Source organism: Xiphophorus maculatus, chromosome 1 (genome assembly GCF_002775205.1).
Source record: "Xiphophorus maculatus strain JP 163 A chromosome 1, X_maculatus-5.0-male, whole genome shotgun sequence".
Classification (NCBI taxonomy): Eukaryota; Metazoa; Chordata; class Actinopteri; order Cyprinodontiformes; family Poeciliidae; genus Xiphophorus; species Xiphophorus maculatus.
Window position 1 is genome coordinate 2,198,478 of NC_036443.1, and position 16,620 is coordinate 2,215,097.

General features: G+C 42.4%; 1 protein-coding gene across 2 annotated transcripts in view; it reads left to right on the forward strand.

The window, feature by feature from the left end:
• LOC102230928 (MICOS complex subunit mic25a-like) overlaps nt 1–16,620 on the forward strand; it is a 74,831-nt gene that overhangs the window by 26,438 nt on the left and 31,773 nt on the right. For both annotated transcript variants that reach the window (XM_023339842.1, XM_023339852.1), the window contains one exon: nt 6,582–6,652. In XM_023339842.1, the coding sequence (XP_023195610.1) occupies nt 6,582–6,652 (71 nt within the window). The remainder of the gene's footprint in view (nt 1–6,581; nt 6,653–16,620) is intronic.

Genomic DNA, 16,620 nt, shown 5'->3' on the forward strand with positions numbered 1-16,620 from the left:
CGCTCAAAATGCAGCCCAGTCGGTCCCGGACACTTCATGGTGAAAGCATTTTCATTTTATTTAAAATATATCAGCTCGGGTTGAAAACAATGTAAAATCTGTACCAATATAATCAAAGACAGTGTATGCTCTGTACTGATCGTTGCATTGTAGGCATGGGACTTTTTCTGATAAAGATAAAATATATATAGTATGACAATGGTTTCACTACCCCAAAAAAAGTAAGAAATTGATTCCAGTCCATGTATCTGCTGCAGGGTGGGCTGGCGCCCGTCTCCAGTGATCGAGAGTCAGTGTCCACACTGGACAGGTTGGCAGTTCGTCACATTGCATCATGGCAACACCACGACAAACAGCCGTGCACACATGTATCTGTTCCTTAGGGAAATTTAGAGTAACCAATAAAGCTAACAGTCATGTTTTACCTGGTGAGAACCTGCAAGATGAAAATGCCTACATTTATATGGATTTTAACACCACTTCAAATTTTTTTGTATTGATTATATTTTAATGTTAGCCAATTCACAGATTACAAAAGTTGGGAATGAAACAAGTTAGGAATGAAATGGTGCTTTCAGCCACTCTTGAGTAGGGCTGTAATTCATCGACTACCTCGATTATTACAATTTCTCGAGGCAAATTATCTGCCTCGAATCTTTGTTAAATTATGTTTTAATATTCAGTGCCAAGTGTTTCGACCGGATAACTGATTGTTGCACCGTCAATGAGTTACTGAAGATTGCTGGCTGTTGGCACAATGCAGAGGGACCAGATGTCGCCTTTTCCCGTGTCCAGTTTGTCATGTTGGGGACGGAGAGGCTTCCTTAAAGCATCTGGTGTGATGCGCGGAACACAACAGCCTTTCTCCAAGAGCTGCTGCTTTATTCTTTTTATTATTAAATTTAATACAATTTCAGATTTTTGCGTAATTTTTGTGTAGGTTGACTTAAAAAATGAGCTGTTATTACTGCAGGTCAGTTTTCTAAGCTACAAAAAAGTAATTGTTAGGGATGCAAAAATATGGAAAATTTGGGCTGATATTGACATCCAATATTAATACTGCTATTATGGCAGTATTTACCAATGTTTCATTTTATTATTATTTTTTAAATAATCATCAGAATAATCAATAGATGACTCGATTACTAAAATAATCATTTACAACAGCCCTACTGTTGAGCTATAGAGGTCTGTCTTAGATTACCAATCAGATAAAAGCATGTCTGTTTTAAATTTCTTACTCCTGATTTTCTCGTGCACTGGTGTTTTTATGAGGGGTCGACATTTTCTAACTTCCAGGCCCCACCATTTAATATCTAATTCCTCCTTTTTTCTCTCCTGTTTCTCTCACTGGTGGTCTTGCTGTCTTTCTGACTCTTTCGCACACACTCCTGTCATAATGGAGCGTATTTTGAAGCTTGTGGAAATAGAGCGTACAGAAAGAGATAATAATCCTCCTCCAAGTCTGACAGGTTGCTTGACAGGCTGTCAGGAAGGCCTCTTCGAAGAGCACTGGAAATATCTGCACACTAAACACACATCCACTGCTTTCTTCCAAATCAAACGCAGTGGCACTCCTTTTATTTGTGACCAGGCAGCGAGGGGGCTGGTGGGGATTCCTGCATGGAAAGGTGCAGACACTTCCTTATTGTTGAGCTTCCAACATTTGGGAGGTTGTTGTATTAACTACCATTCTGTTCCAGCAGACGTCTTATGCTAACCTTAAATCATGTCTTCATTATAAAATGAAGAGATATACATTTTGGCGGCTTATCCTCCCACGCAAAATTGAAAATTTAGTGCACATCCTCATGTGAATGTGTATATTTATGCATATACTGATGACATATTGCAGATATTGTGTGATCCCGACAAGATGGAGACATTCTGGCCTTTTGATCAATACCTCGAGTTCCCCGCACTCCCCCTCCAAAGCACCATATTAAAACTTGACTTTTCTGCTGTGTTGCACTTTCTTATGGAAATGCACCCACTCTGGGCCTTATGCACACCAAGTCAAAGTTGAACGCTTTCATCCCGTAAAAAGCTATCTGCTCAATATGCTGCACCGAAAGCTTCGGATCTGCTTATTAGTTTAGCTTGTTAGCAGCGTTTCCACCGAGGCTGCACCCCATCTGGAGATGAAGATATGAGTTTCATAATAAGTTAATGGTACTAAACATTGCAGAGCTGCTGCTGACATTCCTGTTGCCTCATTATTTTGTCCTGGGCTAAAGAAGTACTTGTGCATTCCTCAAACGGTGGTAAACACCCACAGTGAAGTCTCTGCAGCAGCCTTTATTAAAGTCTGAAGAGTCCAGAAGAAGGTGCTGAGAGACAATAAAAAGCACTTGAAAATTATTTTGATGCTAATGTGAATTTGTACGAAAAATACCTTTCCCAATTTTGTCTGCTACCTTGTGATGCACTTACACACACCGTTCAGGCATAACATTATGACCATGATGGAAAGTGAATAATACTGTTATCTCTTCATCTCAGCGTCTGTTAGTCGGTGCAGCAGCTGCAGGGATCATGTCGTGTCGGCCAGGTGACAGAGTTTTTCCAAAACTTCCTCTTCTAGGTGCTTCAAGTCTGCAGTGTTGTTGTTGATTTCATCAAATCATCAACTTTGTGGACTTAGGTCCACCCAAGCGTTTTGCACAGCTGAATGGTTGCCATGGAGATTAAGATTTCAACACTCCAGGTATGTTTATGATGAGGGAATAACTTTATAATGTTATGTAAATGTCAGAAAAGTTCATTTTATATAATACTGGCCCTTTAAAAGCATACTAAACTCTAGATCATGATCAGTCTTTTCCGTACATAGTAGACTGCTTGTTAGTGGGCCGTTTTCTCCATGGTTACTAATGATTAGACCTGTACCTTCTCCATAAGGCAATATTTGAGTGCTTACTTTAGTTACTAAGTAAGTAAGAAGATTTTACTAGTAATCTCCTTACCTAGTAAAAATGTTCAGTGTAAATCTGATTACACAGAGGGCTGCCAGTCCTGATGGCTGCTATCCATCGGCGTAGCTTTCCTCATCAAAAGGTTTACAATAAAATGACAAGTTTGGTTTGTAAACCAAACAGTAAACCGCGCAGCGCGCTATGACAATATTTATGGTATCAAACAGTATCAAAAGCTGTTTTGACGCCGTCATGGCTTTCTGAAGAGCGTGGCGTGACGTCCAAAGGGATAGTAGGAAGAAGAAGCTTTCAAGCCCTCTTCCCCATTCTGATGCTCCCTTTGAGCATCAGCAACTTGTTTTCACCAAGCCTAGACACATGAATGGACCGAGTTGCTGAAATGTTGCTTGATGAGTGCAGATGTTTACATGACCTTGAATAGCTACAGTACTTTTGATAACACAGTGCAAGCATATCGCGCAGGACGCAAAACAACATAATGACACAAAGACATAGTGTGTGCAAACATCAGCCCATGTACAGTAGAGGCCAGGGTCGAAGTGAAAAACTCATTTTGTGTTGTTCAGTGAGCGCTGCTGCTGCAGTCAGGTCAAGCAGAGAAAAGGAGGGTCTGAGGGGGTTAAAAGCCTCTACACACCTTTAGAACTGTTTCTGAAAGATCAAAGAATGTGTGCATATGTACTGTAAATGAGAGGGAGAGATGGAGGAGGAACACAGACAGGAGAGTGAGAGAAATGAGACCTTGAGAGTTTTTGGATCTGCCTGAAGAGCATCATTTGTTCAATCTGAAGTTTTCTCCCAGGTTTCATCACAAATCTGTTCATTTATTGGTTTTTGTTCTTCCATAAGCTTTTATATTAGGAACCTCATTAGTATTCCTCTCTGTTACCTGTGTGACGGTCTTTATTTTGTTTGACTGGTATGCCTTTTTACAGTAATTGCAGCAATTTTTGATGAATTCCTAACATTATTAGAAATTAACCGAAGAAACAAATATGTCTAATTGGTTTAGAAACTGGGGGATCCACGCCAGATTTCCCCGTGTATAATATTTCAGAGGCGTGTTCCTGTAGGTGTAGGTTGGTTGCAAACATGTGTAGACAGCTGGTGAAAATTATTGCTTGCAATCATAATCAGTGGGGAAGCAGAAATCTGTTTGGCTATTGATGGCTGATGAATGCAAAGTACAGCTGCTTCCACCTTTTCACATCTAACGAGCTTCTTGACTCCCTGTGTCAGTTTTGTTCTTCTCTGGCTCTACGTACTTGTTTATAATATTCCACGCCTTTGAATTTTCCTCCTTTTTAAGAAGTCTTAGCTGTTAATCAGTCTTTTTAAGATGCTCCACTTATTAGCGTCTTTTTGTTTTTCCCCAAAGCGCGTCAAAAACCGCAACACTGTCACGTAGTCTGGAGTTTGAAAGGGAAATGGATAAATGAATACCCTTATGGGGCTGCTGCAATGCTAAATGCTTTCGTGTTTAAATACATCGTACAGGAGAACAATGACACTTTAGAAAGGAGTAAAGGGTGGAGTTTATTAGTTTGTTTGTAGGGGTAAAAGAAGCAAAAAAATACATGAACAGACATTTCATACTACTTACAGTATAATGGTTAAATGTTATGCTTAAATTAGACAATAATGGGGTGCAGGTGGAATATTATTTTTAGTCGATGCATCAAGGGAACAAAGATTTAGATCTAGGAAACATTTCTAGTCTTAAGCATTTTATTGATCAAAACATTTGAGTGCCTCTAACTTGGCTAAATGCTGGTGTCATTTAGCCAAGTTAGCAAGTTAGCATTTAGCCAAGTAATTCAGCTTCCCATGCTGCATTTGCTCTTGAATATTTTAGATATGCTTTCTGAAAAAAACAAATAGGCAAAATTTTTCCTGATAATTTGAAGTTATGTTCCACAGAAAAATCTGCGAATCTGCCAATACTGAACCATGAATAGATAGAGCTAATTGAGTTGTATTGACATTTCATGCAGCTACATTGTAACTGGTTTGTAGCACTTCAAAGTGCAAAACAAGAAACGGCATTAAGAAACAAAAAACACAGTAAGAAATTTACTGAAAAAGATCTTAATCAAGGCCAGGATGGAAAAACAAAACTACAGTAAGTGTCAAGAGAAAGACACAATGCTACATCTGCAGAAGACTCTTAAAGACCACAAACATTTCATTTATTGCTTTTTTTTCTTATATCATGGCCTGAAATTGATGTAGGTGTTTGGAGCGTAGGATCCTTAGTATCAATGTTTGGACCAAGTAAGTAAAGTTTATTTATAAAGCGCTTTTCACAGACATAAAATCACAAAGCGCTGTGCAATAAAAATCAACCTTAAAACCATACAAAACATAAAACCAACTGAAGAAACTCAGTAAAATCAAGAGATTAAAGCCTCGGAAAATAAAAATGTACTTGTGGTGCAGACCTTCAACTACTTTAGACAGGCGTCTGTTTAGTACATTATCAAATATCTAGTTACTTAACACACAGATGCAGCTCTGTGTCGAATAATGGTGAAAATTCACACTGTACTTCCTTGTGGTTCTGTTCTGAAGGAGCATGTATAATCAACAACAAAAGTAGTCTGAGCACGGAGCCCTGAGGTGCTCCTGGAGTAACTTAAAACCAAGAAGGACATCTATGAATGATTTACATGAATCAACTCAGGTCTGCCTATAGTTAAAACCTGGTGAAGTTTATTTAATATAATCAACGCCATGAAACATTGTAATCTTTTACCAAAACAGGAATCTCTTTATTTTACATGATTTTTTTCATTAATATTTTCACATATTGCATTTATTAATTCAATTTATACCCATAGCTTTTACTTTTTCTCCTCTTTTTTTATACTACCTGCCTTGCAGTGCTTTCAGTTTTATTTTTCCTCCACATTTTTCTTTCCAAGATGGTGCAGTTTGCTGGGTAAATATTTGGGGGATGCTGCGTGTTGAAAGGCCTAAGCTCGGGGGATCTGCAGAGGAGAGGCTGCAGTTGTTGTGGATTAGCTGATTGTTTTTTCATAATACCACTGCCGGCATGCACAACTTTTGGTCCTCACCAGACACACTGCAAAGGCAGAAATCTTGATTTTTCTACAAAAAAGAATAAAAATGTATGAGTAATGCAGCTTATCAGTGCCGAGATTTAGTTTTACAGCAAGGGACTGGAATTGCTAAGTCTTATTCAGGTTGCATGTAGAAATCTTCAACATTCTGTTAGTTTTATGATAAAGAAATGCTATTAAGTTGAGTTGTTTTGGTCTGTAGCCTGGAATGAGGGAAAATGGAATAGAGAGAGATTAAAGAAAGCAGCTGTAGATGAGCAAAAGAACATTTCAAGGAAACAAAATAAAAGGTGGAAATGAGCAAAAGCAAGGGAATTATAAGATAAAAAAATGTGAGTTGTTTTTAAAAAGTGAATATTTCATCTGATATGTTATTAATGTTGTTTACTGGGCAAACACTTCCACTTCAGGGGTTCTTTCTGCGCAAATCGACAAAAAAAATGTGATGTGTTTATTTCCCTTCTGCCTGTTCAAAAGACAAACAAATGCATCTCTCTAATAATCTGACTAACAATCATTTTCTTTCTGTCTCTTTTTGTTGTTTTGGCAAAAATCTCTGTAGAATTTTGAGAGATTCAAGGAGAGTAAAGATCAATTCCACCAAGCCGCCTCCGTGACAGAAGCAAGCTTCAGGTGAGAAGTGCACACAAATCATCCAAAATGCCCTCGCTTTTCCCGAGTCATCATCCCAACAGAGAAAGTTTGACAAATATGTCTGAGTATGCACACACTCATTCCTGCCTATGTGCACTTTAACAACCACAAACCCAATTTGTAGCTACAAAAGCTGGGAAATATTATAGCCTGCAGCCTCTGGAAACACTCTACCAACATCCGCATGCAGAATTGCATTAACCCAACAGACTAATGAATAGTGTGAGGCAGCTATTTAAATTTTTTTTTCTGTCTTACCTACTTAAACGTTTACAGTCTCTGGAGCAAACTAACCCGTGTGATAAATGTTTTAATTGGTTGCTTTAATTAAACAGAATTCAACAATAGCCTGTTTCACCATCCTCACTTCTCACTCTGGAAGTGTAATGAGCCACAGCCGGAAAAAAGATACCTAATTATTGCCACTGCAGAGTACAACACACAAATTTAATTGCCATTAGAGACCAGACCTTGACTTGTCGTTAAACGACAAGAGCCCTCAAAATGAAAAAAGCCAAAAAGCTGAAGTCCTCAGAGAAACTACAAGGAAGTGTTCTCGTCTCTGAGGGCGGGCTTTTCTGCTTTTGGGTTAATTTTTCACTTTATATTAATGAAGTTCTCCCCATGTTGCTGAGCAGAGATGATTTTTAATTTGTTTCTTTTAAAATTTTTATTCTATTTTTTGCTGTGGCTTTGAATACTCTTTATTTAGTTGTTTCCATCTTTCTTAATAGAAAAAGTATGTAACAATAGAAAGTCCAGTACATGCACTACTCACAAAAAGTTCAGAATATTTGGCTTAAAACTTATGGCATTACATTTACGGATAACATAAAGACGTCATGTTACGATTATATTATAGAATAAAAGTACAACATTTAAGGAGAAGCATACAATTAGGATTTCCTGAAAGTTCAAACAATGTAACTGGAAGAAAAGCCTTCAATGGTGGAGAGTAGGCCTCCTGTTGTTGTCAATGCCTCTATCTCATGCTGTTCACAGGTCGACTTATTGTCTGGTGAGACATGGCATCCCACTTTTCTTGAAGGGCAAAAATGTCACAATTCAGAGACAACAAATATACCACAAATAAGCACCTATGGTATGAAACTCCTGTAGCTGCAGTCTATATATCTGAGTCACATAACTTAACTTCATTCACTCACCTCTGAACGTTGAGTGCTTGAAGCTGCTCCAAACTGCCAACCTTTTTTCTGACTCGATAACTCGACTATTTATCTGACAACTGGGAGGCATTTAGTATTGGAGCGTTGAACTTTCAGCCCAACATGGTCAAGCACTCATTTGACAGCAAAAAGTAACTTCCTCTGTCTCTATACAGAGAAAATTTTACATTCTTCTTCTCAGTGGACATGCAATATATGAAATGGAAGTTTAATAGAATCATAGAAGTCTAGTTTTTGTTTTTCAAAGTCCTTTATAGTTTTTACATGATTAAAAGTCAGTCTTCTATTGGAAATTATTGTGCTCTTATGTTAAAAACAGCAGATCTTTTCCAGTTGTCACAGTGGACTGTCTCTATAACCAGCCCTTTCCTTGTAACACAGAACATTGGACAGACAAATAGTCCATTATTTTACTCCTGGAAATGTAAGCAAACACTCTCTGCAGATCCCACTGTGACCACAGATTGAATGAGCATGATCCATTTTTCACTCGTTTGACTGCAGAGCACATCAGGTACATATATAATAGCCCAACGGTCTGCCAGGCACCTTAAACATTGTGATGCAGGTTTTGTCACCTAGCAGATCCTTAAGCTAAAATGTGTAGTTCTGGTCCTATGCAACTGGTGTCTGGCATGTTTCTGAATGTTCATCTGTGGTCAGACACATGAATCAAATAGTTGCTCAGACTACCACTAGGTTCTGCAGAACCCTGTGTATGACCCATCCATTTAAATCAAGTGTTTACAATAAAAATATATGTAAAACATGACATTGACCGAACACGTCTCATTAGTTTTCACCATCTATACCAGGGGTGTCAAACTCAATTTCACCAAGGGCCACTTCAGCATATTGGCCACCCTCAAAGGGCCACATTGACGGTATAAATCAGGAATGCCCAAGTGCAGTCCTCCAGACTGCAACTTGTAGATGCGTCCCTGCTAAAACATACCCCAGACAAAAAGTTGACTTCCCTCATTAGCAGCAACTCAGTTCTGTAGAGGCCTATGAATGAGTTTATGATCCAGGTGTGTTAGAGAAAGAACACATCTAAAGTTGCAGAGTGATAGGTCTGGAAAACTAGACTTGGGCAACCCTAGCATAAATGTATTAAAATACAATGTTAAAAATAAATTAAACACCTCATATTGTTAAATGACTGATTTTATGTATTCAAGTTTTAAATATTACATTTGCATGGATGCAAAATTACTGCTCAGTTTAAAAATATGCTCAGTATTTTTAAACTGCTCAGCTAAACTTCGCTCTTTAGCTTGTTAGCTTGTTGATGTTTCAGTTTTATTCCCTGGGAAAATTAATCTTTGTCTGCTTTAAAGATAAGCAGACAAAGAATAAAAACAAGTTTTGATATTAACTCTCAACTTCATTCACAAAACTTTTTCGTTATTTATTACACAACGAACATGTATGTCACATAAGAACAAAACAATGAGGTGATGTTGCCTGTCCTTGAACACAAAGCTGATCCTCTTCACCCTGTCACCAACTCACACACTTCCTCATTGTGTTCTGTAAATAAACAAAACACAAGCAAAATCAATAAACTATATGCATATTCCAGTATACTGAGTTTTGGTTTTACATTCATTCTATTTAAATTTAGTTTATTCGTGCTTACCAATGTTTTCCCCTGGTCAGTTCGTCGATGTCTGGTTTTAGTTCTATTCTGTGGAAATCCGCAAAATGGCGGGTAGGTTTTCGTCAGTAATGCGCGATCTGGTCTTGGTCTTGTTTAAATTCATTATTGAAAACATCTGTTCGCACAGATAGGTGCTTCCAAACATGGACAAAACACGAGCTGCGTGGAGTCGAAGCTGCGGCATCAAATCAGGGGGCAGGAGACGGTAAAAGTCCTCGATTGAAACTTCACGGAACTTCGCTCTTTAGCTTGTTAGCTTGTCGATGTCCATCCATCCATCCATCCATCCATCCATCCATCTTCTTCCGCTTATCCGAGGTCGGGTCGCGGGGGTAGCAGCTTCAGAAGGGAGGCCCAGACTTCCCTCTCCCCAGCCACTTCTTCTAGCTCCTCCGGGGGAATCCCGAGGCGTTCCCAGGCCAGCCGAGAGACATAGTCCCTCCAGCGTGTCCTGGGTCTTCCCCGGGGCCTCCTCCCGGTGGGACGTGCCCGGAACACCTCACCAGGGAGGCGTCCAGGAGGCATCCTGACCAGATGCCCGAGCCACCTCAACTGGCTCCTCTCGATGTGAAGGAGCAGACTCTGAGTCCCTCCCGGATGACTGAGCTTCTCACCCTATCTCTAAGGGAGAGCCCAGCCACCCTACGGAGAAAACCCATTTCGGCCGCTTGTATCCGCGATCTCGTTCTTTCGGTCATGACCCAAAGCTCATGACCATAGATGAGGGTGGGAACGTAGATTGACCGGTAAATCGAGAGCTTCGCTTTTTGGCTCAGCTCTCTCTTCACCACGACGGACCGGTACAGCGCCCGCTTGACAGCAGACGCTGCGCCAATCCGCCTGTCGATCTCCCGCTCCCTTCTTCCCCCATTCGTGAACAAGATCCCGAGATACTTAAACTCCTCCACTTGGGGCAGGACACCCCCCCTGACCCGGAGAAGGCACTCTACCCTTTTCCGGCTCAAGACCATGGCCTCGGATTTGGAGGCACTGATCCCCATCCCGGCCGCTTCACACTCGGCTGCGAACCGCTCCAGCGAGAGCTGCAGATCACGATCTGATGAAGCCAAAAGGACCACATCGTCTGCGAAAAGCAGAGATGAGATCCTAAGGCCACCAAATCGGATCCCCTCAACACCTTGGCTGCGCCTAGAAATTCTGTCCATGAAAGTGATGAACAGAATCGGTGACAAAGGGCAGCCCTGGCGGAGTCCAACTCTCACCGGAAACGACCCCGACTTACTGCCGGCAATGCGGACCAGACTCTGACACCGGTCATACAGGGACCTGACAGCCCGTATCAAAGGGCCCGGTACCCCATACTCCTGGAGAACCCCCCACAGGGCTCCCCGAGGGACACGGTCGAACGCCTTCTCCAAGTCCACAAAACACATGTAGACTGGTTGGGCGAACTCCCATGCACCCTCCAGGACCCTGCCGAGGGTGTAGAGCTGGTCCAGCGTTCCACGACCAGGACGAAAACCACACTGCTCTTCCTGAATCCGAGGTTCGACTATCCGACGGACCCTCCTCTCCAGGACCCCTGAATAGACCTTGCCAGGGAGGCTTAAGAGTGTGACCCCTCTATAATTGGAGCACACCCTCCGGTCCCCCTTTTTGAACAGGGGGACCACCACCCCAGTCTGCCAATCCAGGGGAACTGCCCCCGATGTCCATGCGACATTGCAGAGTCGCGTCAACCAACACAACCCTACAACATCCAGAGCCTTAAGGAACTCCGGGCGGATCTCATCCACCCCCGGGGCCTTGCCACCGAGGAGCTTTTTAACCACCTCGGCGACCTCGCCCCCAGAGATTGGAGAGCCCAACCCAGAGTCCCCAGGCTCCGCTTCCTCAGTGGAAGGCATGTTGGTGGGATTGAGGAGGTCTTCGAAGTACTCTGCCCACCGGCCCACAACGTCCCGAGTAGAGGTCAGCAGCACACCATCCCCACTATAAACAGTGTTGGTGCTGCACCGCTTCCCCCCCCTGAGACGCCGGATGGTGGACCAGAATCGCCTCGAAGCCGTACGGAAGTCTTTCTCCATGGCCTCTCCAAACTCCTCCCACGCCCGAGTTTTTGCCTCAGCAACCGCCCGAGCCGCATGCCGCTTCGCCCGCCGGTACCCATCAGCTGCTTCCGGAGTCCCACAGGCCAAAAAGGCCCGATAGGACTCCTTCTTCAGCCTGACGGCATCCCTCACCGAAGGTGTCCACCAGCGGGTTCGAGGGTTGCCGCCGCGACAGGCACCGACAACCTTGCGGCCACAGCTCCGATCGGCCGCCTCGACAATGGAGGCACGGAACACGGTCCACTCAGACTCCATGTCCCCCACCTCCCCCGGGACGTGTTCGAAGTTTTGCCGGAGATGGGAGTTAAAGCTCCGTCTCACAGGGGATTCCGCCAGACGTTCCCAGCAGACCCTCACAACACGTTTGGGCCTGCCAGGTCTGACCGGCTTTCGCCCCCACCACCGGAGCCAACTCACCACCAGGTAGTGGTCAGTGGACAGCTCCGCACCTCTCTTCACCCGAGTGTCCAAGACATACGGCCGCAGATCCGATGAGACGATGACAAAGTCGATCATCGAACTGCGGCCTAGGGTGTCCTGGTGCCAAGTGCACATATGGACACCCTTATGCTTGAACATGGTGTTCGTTATGGACAATCCATGGCGAGCACAGAAGTCCAGCAACAGAACACCGCTCGAGTTCAGGTCGGGCGGGCCGTTCCTCCCAACCACGCCCCTCCAGGTCTCACTGTCATTGCCCACGTGAGCGTTGAAGTCCCCCAGCAGAACAAGGGAGTCCCCAGGAGGAGCACTCTCCAGTACCCCCTCTAAGGACTCCAAAAAGGGTGGGTAATCTGAACTGTTGTTCGGCCCGTAAGCACAAACGACAGTCAGAACCCGTCCCCCCACCCGTAGGCGGAGGGATGCTACCCTCTCGTTCACCGGGGTAAACCCCAACGTACAGGCGCCGAGATGGGGAGCAACAAGTATGCCCACTCCTGCCCGACGCCTCTCACCTTGGGCAACTCCAGAGTGGAAGTATGTCCAGCCCCTCTCAAGGAGACTGGTTCCAGAACCAGAGCCGTGCATCGAGGTGAGACCGACTATTTCTAGCCGGAACCTCTCGACCTCACGCACTAGCTCCGGCTCCTTCCCCACCAGAGAGGTGACATTCCACGTCCCAAGAGCCAGTTTCTGCAACCGAGGATCGGACCGCCAGGGTCCCCTCCCTCTGCTGCCACCCATCCCACACTGCACCCGACCCCTTTGGCCCCTCCCACGGGTGGTGGGCCCATGGGAGGGGGGGCCCATGTTTCCTCTTTGGGCTGAGCCCGGCCGGGCTCCATGGGTAAAAGCCCGGCCACCAGACGCTCGCCATCGTGCCCCCCCTCCAGGCCTGGCTCCAGAGTGGGGCCCCGGTGACCCGCGTCCGGGCAAGGGAACACCAAGTCCAATGTTTTTATCCATCATTGGGGTCTTCGGGCTGCGCTTTGTCTGGTCCCTCACCTAGGACCTGTCTGCCTTGGGTGACCCTACCAGGGGCATGGAGCCCCAGACAGCATAGCTCCTAGGATCATTGGGACACTCAAACCCCTCCACCACGATAAGGTGGCAGCCCATGGAGGAGGCTTGTCGATGTTTCAGTTTTATTCGCTGGGAAAATTAATAATCAGCTTGAGGTGACTCTGCTGCACTCTAGTGGCGAGAAGCCGTAATGTTGGCTGGTAAGAATTTGAAGGCATTATGGGAGATGTAGTTTGTAGTCAATTCGTGCTCAAAACCTATTTTAAGTCAATCAATGGGGCTGTAAAACGGTGGTGGGGGGGAGAGGGCCACATAAAATGACGTAGCGGGCCACATGTGGCCCGCGGGCCTTGAGTTTGACACATGTGATCTATACCAATGCTTTACCTCTATGTTCTGGTATATAAGTCTGTGCTGTGTGGCAATTCACTAGTTAATCGTTGCACTAGAAACTGTGCTCTCTTGAACAGTAAGTTTGAGTGAGTTGCATGTTTGTGTGGATGCTTTCATCTATGTGCTGAGTTGAGAACAAGGTTTGCAACTCGCTGTGCTCAGAATGTCAAAAATCAGTGGAGCATAACCAGAACAACTACAGTAACATTTCCAGCCTTTCTTTTTCTGACTTTCTGTACATTTCTTCTTTGCTCCACCTTACAAACTCTCTACCAACTTATTTTTTATTAATAATTTCAAAAAATTAAAAGTCGAGAAGTTATGTTGCACTGATTATTAAGTATTTAGACCAGAGCGATTCTAAGTTCTTAATGCAGACATTGAGTCTGCACTGATCTTTACACAGATTAATGTTCATTATCTACATTTCCTATCATGAGTTTTTTGCTTTTAGTCAATCAGATTGAAATGTTTTGAAAAATTTGCCCTTTAGCAGTGGTGTGCATATTTTATTCTGAATTTTCCATCAATTTTACTCTGATTAATTTAGATGGAAATGTGGTTTTGATGCAAAGACTATTTTGCTTTCATTACTGTAAGTTGTTTAAAATATAAGGATCAAAATAAATAACATATTTTCTCAACATTTAATACAATAAAATAATATGGGATTCCCAAACTTTTGCATGCCAGGGCCTTCCAAACAGCACTAGCTTCTGGCTGGGGCCCTTCTTTACAAACCAACAGACAATCCTACAAAATCTGTAAGAAACATCAACTTTTACAATATTTTTCTACTTTTATGCTGTGTTCTCAATAATTATTGCGTTTGTCTATCATAAATGCTGCCTCACCTCACTGATTGTCACCTAGCGTAGCTGACCATTTTCTGCTAGCTTGAGGAGCAAAGCAGCTTGATAAATTCGACTGGCAGCCAATCAAAAGGATATATGATGTCAAATAGAGATTTTATTATTAAAAATTGATATTTTCTGATTAAAAATTGTTCATTTTTTTTGTTTTGTTTGTTATATATATTTTTCTCATCTTCCTTCCTCCTGGTGCCTCTAAAGCTACATGTACAGATTGCCTAGTGGCCGACTGCTGACTGAACCAAATACCTGAAAGTCAGACTAGCATCGTAGAAAAATAATAAGAAACACATTTTAGAAATTGAGTTTGTGGTGGTTCTGCCATTTGACTTAACAACCATGAATCCCTTAAAGACCTGGTGCAGAATGTTCTCTCCCTAAGAAATATCTGTCATGTGAAGATGACAAAGTACATCTAGCTGTTGATTTACAAAATAAAAAGAATTGACTTGCCCCATTCCTGTTGTGTTTCTAGAGGATATGTTGCATGTGAATGTGTCAGGAGGAAATCTTTCTCTCCAGAGCATAAAGCATTAGAATGAGGCCACAACGAGTCGGGCAGATGCCCATGTCAGACTGGCCAGGTTATCATCCGAGCCATCCTAACTAGACCAGCTGTCTGTTATAGCGGTGTTGGAACAAGGCTTAATAGCAGCCTGTGTCAGATAGACTCCCAGCCTCTGTCAAGGATACGATTGTGCAGCAGTAGCTCTGCAAACACTGCAAACATCGGCAAGCTAAATCAACAGCCCTGGTTAAAGAATGCCTTCTACTTATGATTCAATCTAACAAGTATGCTTCAGTTATATATTTTGAAGGAAATTTTAAGTCACGGTTCCCTGAGTGGGATCTTGTATGCTGAATTGTAACAATTTTCTGGGATTTTTTGGGTTTGTTTGTTTTTTGACATGTTTTGGAGTCAAAATGTTATAGTTTTATGCCAAGCATTTGAGCCTGTCACTTCATCCATCCAAATCAGTTTCTGCAGACATGAAACATAAATGTGAAAAGTCTTAAAATAAGGCATCTATTTTTTTACTTGTTTATGGAATTGAAAGCAAACTTTCTTGTTACATTATATACTACCAGTTCCCTCAGCGTAGTGCATCTTTAACAATGCATCTTTACCGAGGTCTTGTGTTTACTGTATGAGCAGAGTGTGATTTATTCTCCTCAGCTCTGGAAGCAACTCCCAGAAAACCTAAGATGTTCACTAACGGCTGATTTTTTTTTTTGAGTCAGAACTGAAAATATTATTGCAGATTTCCATAACGATTTAATTTTTCTGTCCTTGTTTGGACTGGTTTCTGAAAGGAGTCCAGTGGAAAACCTGGTATTCATGGAAGTTAGGAACCAAAACTGCCAGCGTATAATTGAAATCTATGAATATTTGAAATCTCCTTTAGAAAGACTTATAACTGCTTCTTCCCCAAACAAAGTTAATTCTGTCATGTTGTCCACTTGGAGCCTGTAAACAAACAAACATCTTCCGATTATTCAGACACTAAGCTAACCTACAGAATGCTGCTCCCCTCTTCTCCCTCATTAATGCACCAGTTTTCAGCTTTGCTTCACCATTTCAGAAGGGTTTTCTAATAATCAGTTAGCTTATCAGTGATTAGCAGAATCACTATTGATGCAGAGGACTGGCAGATGATGATAATAAGCCTGTGAAGAAAAATTGCATCTTTCTACAGTGTTTTTAAACTGGATGAAATGTTTGTGTATTGCATGAAATTGTGTTTATCTGTGGGAAAACAAATGAATTTGTATGTGATTCCAAACTTTTGAATTGTTGGGTGAAAAAGTTGATGAGTTTCACGAGTTAAGGAATTAACTAACTAAAAAATAAACTGTAAAAGTTTTCAAAAGTCTTAGATGTAACTTAATGTCACCCTTTCCAATATACATGATAAATCATCTGTGTTTTTTCCCAGCTTAATGTATTATATATTCTGTACAATTCAACTATAAACCAAAACCAACAATAAAAAATGAATCTGCAATAAACAACTACTGTCTTAGTAAGGTTCTCCAAACATTAACGTAATTGCAGTATGTTAACTGTGGCTTTCACAGAGCAAAACAAAAAACCTTTTTTTTTTTATTCCCCACAATTTATGAAAAGACAAGGTGTTATGGTGTTACGTCACACTAGGCAAAAACTGTTGAGAAGATTGACGGCAGCTTTTCAGAAGCTGCAGAAACTATTCTTTCTTCACATTCATACCTATTTAAAGTGGTTTAAAACTTTGTGGGAGGATGTATTGTGGTTCAACCAAGCTTATTGTTATTA